This window comes from Hipposideros armiger, unplaced genomic scaffold, assembly GCF_001890085.2.
Source record: "Hipposideros armiger isolate ML-2016 unplaced genomic scaffold, ASM189008v1 scaffold_598, whole genome shotgun sequence".
Classification (NCBI taxonomy): domain Eukaryota; kingdom Metazoa; phylum Chordata; class Mammalia; order Chiroptera; family Hipposideridae; genus Hipposideros; species Hipposideros armiger.
The window spans coordinates 450,018-452,786 of record NW_017731948.1 but is presented as its reverse complement, the minus strand read 5'-3'; the positions used below and the strand labels follow the sequence as shown (position 1 = coordinate 452,786).

At 47.2% G+C, this 2,769-nt stretch overlaps 1 protein-coding gene across 1 annotated transcript in view; it reads left to right on the top strand.

The window, feature by feature from the left end:
- STS (steroid sulfatase) overlaps positions 1 to 2,769 on the top strand; it is a 170,851-nt gene that overhangs the window by 100,611 nt on the left and 67,471 nt on the right. Inside the window, exon 6 of the mRNA XM_019624647.1 lies at positions 1,068 to 1,204. Coding sequence (XP_019480192.1) covers positions 1,068 to 1,204 — 137 coding nt within the window. The remainder of the gene's footprint in view (positions 1 to 1,067; positions 1,205 to 2,769) is intronic.

Below are 2,769 nucleotides of genomic sequence, written 5' to 3'. Positions count from 1 at the left end.
CGAGTTCACAGAGGCAGTTGAAAGAGCTAGAATCAGTGTGACAGCAAGGCATTGGGCGTGGGCAGTGAGGCAGTGGCTATGTTCAGGGTGTGTCTCCTCTGGGCTTTGTGGCTTCTTGCGTGCGTCTCTGAGAGCTATGTCCACCTGTGCACACATCCTGTGCCGTCATTCAATATCCCCTTTTCATAGGAAAGGCATTGATGATGCTTCCCAGACGAAGGCGAAGAGTGAGTCTGTTAATGGAACCAAAATGGAACCACTAAGTGCATTTCCCCGAGGTCATGTAAAGAGGACGCGGTGTGACTTATTCATCCCTTTCAGCCAACCACGATGTGGACCCCCATACCTTCCCATTGTGTTCATTGCATTTGTTTTTTGGCCCACACGTCAACGGAGACTTATAACTCTAAGCATCTTATGTGTTCTCACTGATTACACGACAGAGTAGATTTCGGTGGACTCTGAATTAGGAAGTGCTTTTGCAATAACACGAAACTCTCTAGACTATAGATTTGGGGCGGTTCAAAGAATGTTCCATTCGCTTCCAAAATTTCAGTGTCGACAATTGAGTGTTTGTTCCAGGGGACCTCTGCTGCAGCTGGAGATGGGCAACATGGCAGAACACGGAGTTGAGTTGACGTTAGAACACTGTTGCTATAAGAAGTGATGCCTCAAGAGACAGACAGTCTTGGCTAGGTAGTAGCGTGTGTGTTTATATGTTCCAAAGACTATACTCTTTTGAAGGCACTGGATTTCATATTAATCATCATATAGGCAGGGAAGAAGGGTAGAATTCAAGAAAAAAGCAGTCCACTCTCCATTACAGTTCGTTGTCCTTGGAGAAGATCCCAAGGACATATGTAGCACTTCAGTCGGCCCACCTGTAGAGGGTGATGATGAATCTCTTCATCAAGACAGTATAAATACTTCCCTCTCCCCAAATAAAAGGTTCCATATTAGGCATCATTTTGTGGTGTTTTCTGAGTCGTCAGATAGCATCGTGCGATAATAGTTTGATCGTCATAAGAACGGTGGCAAACTCTTGGACCTTGTGTTTCCCCCCTCAGGAATGCCGAGACGCCCTTCCTGCTGGTCATGTCTTATATTCAAGTCCACACGGCCCTCTTCACGTCCAAGGACTTTGCCGGGAAAAGCCGGCACGGCATTTATGGGGATGCCGTCGAGGAAATGGACTGGAGCGTGGGTATGTGTGTGTTTATCTTCAATATGTGGTTCACCTGTGGCCGTGTCTTTGCCTCCTTGGAGCTGATAGCCTGCGAATGCCCACTCATGTGCCAGCACTAATTCTGAAAGTTACACAGCACGTGAGAAGTACATTCAGCCCTGGGGTTATGATTGTGGGGCCCCATGAACTCATTGCCCGGGCAGTTTGGGTCTCTGGGTCGGCCATCCAAGAATGAACGGAAAGAGGGGCCAAAGTGTTAGCCGTTCTCATCACTTATTCTATTAGCAGTCAACTATGAGCCATACCTTGTGTTTAGCCAAGTTAGGGAAGTGGTGGGTTTGGGGTTCAGAATGCCGGCGGCCGGGGACAGACCTGACGAGTCTCCCATGGGGTCTTGTGTAAATGCTGTTACCGTCACTGCCACAAGCCACCGTCTCCCCGTTCTAGAGCTTCTGTTCATTTTGCTGCATCTCTCAGGACGGCAGAGTTCCTTGTGCCCTGTGTCCCTTCTTCTTCCTAAGTGAATGATCCCATTTCTGAGAAATGGGACATTTTTCAGAGTCGCTGGGAAGACTTCTTACGGAGGCTTTCTTCCAGAAACATGGCTCGAACCTCCATGTGAGAACCACGACCATGGTTCCTCTGATTTTCTTTGGCACAGCTAAGCAGCCTTGCAAACAAGATTATGTGGGCTAAGCCAAAAGGCATGTGAAACCAGTGGCTTTGAACGTCTCATTCACTTCCTGTCACCTCTAGGGACCTTGTCTTCTGTGGACATGGCTCAGTCCATCTGGACAAAATTGCCCAAACGCCGTCAAGTCAACCACCTTGCTTAAGACTTTTGCATATTTGCTTCCCTTTCCTTTTTACGCCCTTTCTCATTCTTTCTTTTTTCTCTTTTTTGTGCACCGAATTGATAGTTTTTAACTTTTTAATCTTGATATTATGGAATTATGTGAGTACTGCTTTGTAGTTTTTGTTGGTAGTGGTTTGTTTTAAGCAGTAAATTGAATGTGATTATGGCCGCCTGCTGTGGTGTTTACCAGAACAAGTTCTGTTTAGTTTCATTTTGCTTTGTTCAAATCTTGGAAGGAGCCGTCTTAAGAACCAATCTGGCTTCTATCTCTTCCTTTATCTCTGTTCACTTGAGAGATATCTTAAATCTCTAGGCTTAAAGTCTGTCATCTTCTCATGAAGAATTCAGATGAGGAGAGTTCTATGTTGTTGTTATTATTATTATTTAAAGTTTTATTGGGGAGCTGGGGAAGGGGAACAGCGGTGGGGAATTGGGGAAAGGGGAACAGACAAGTTGCTGTCCTTTTGTTCTTCAGTCTAGTTGTGGAGTATGTCGCTTCACTGGTCCATGTTGGTATTATCATTGCGCCCTTTCCGGGTGAGGCAGTCGCTCGCCGGCCATTGGATGGCCACTCACGGTAGCTCACATAAGCCCACTGCAGCCCCACTGCAGCCTACGCCATCGCCAGCGACTCACGGCACCCCAGCTCCAGGTCGAGCTGTTGTTCACCATCTTAGCTGTAGAGGGCGCAGCGTCACTGGCCCTCATGTGGGATCTGAACCGGGGC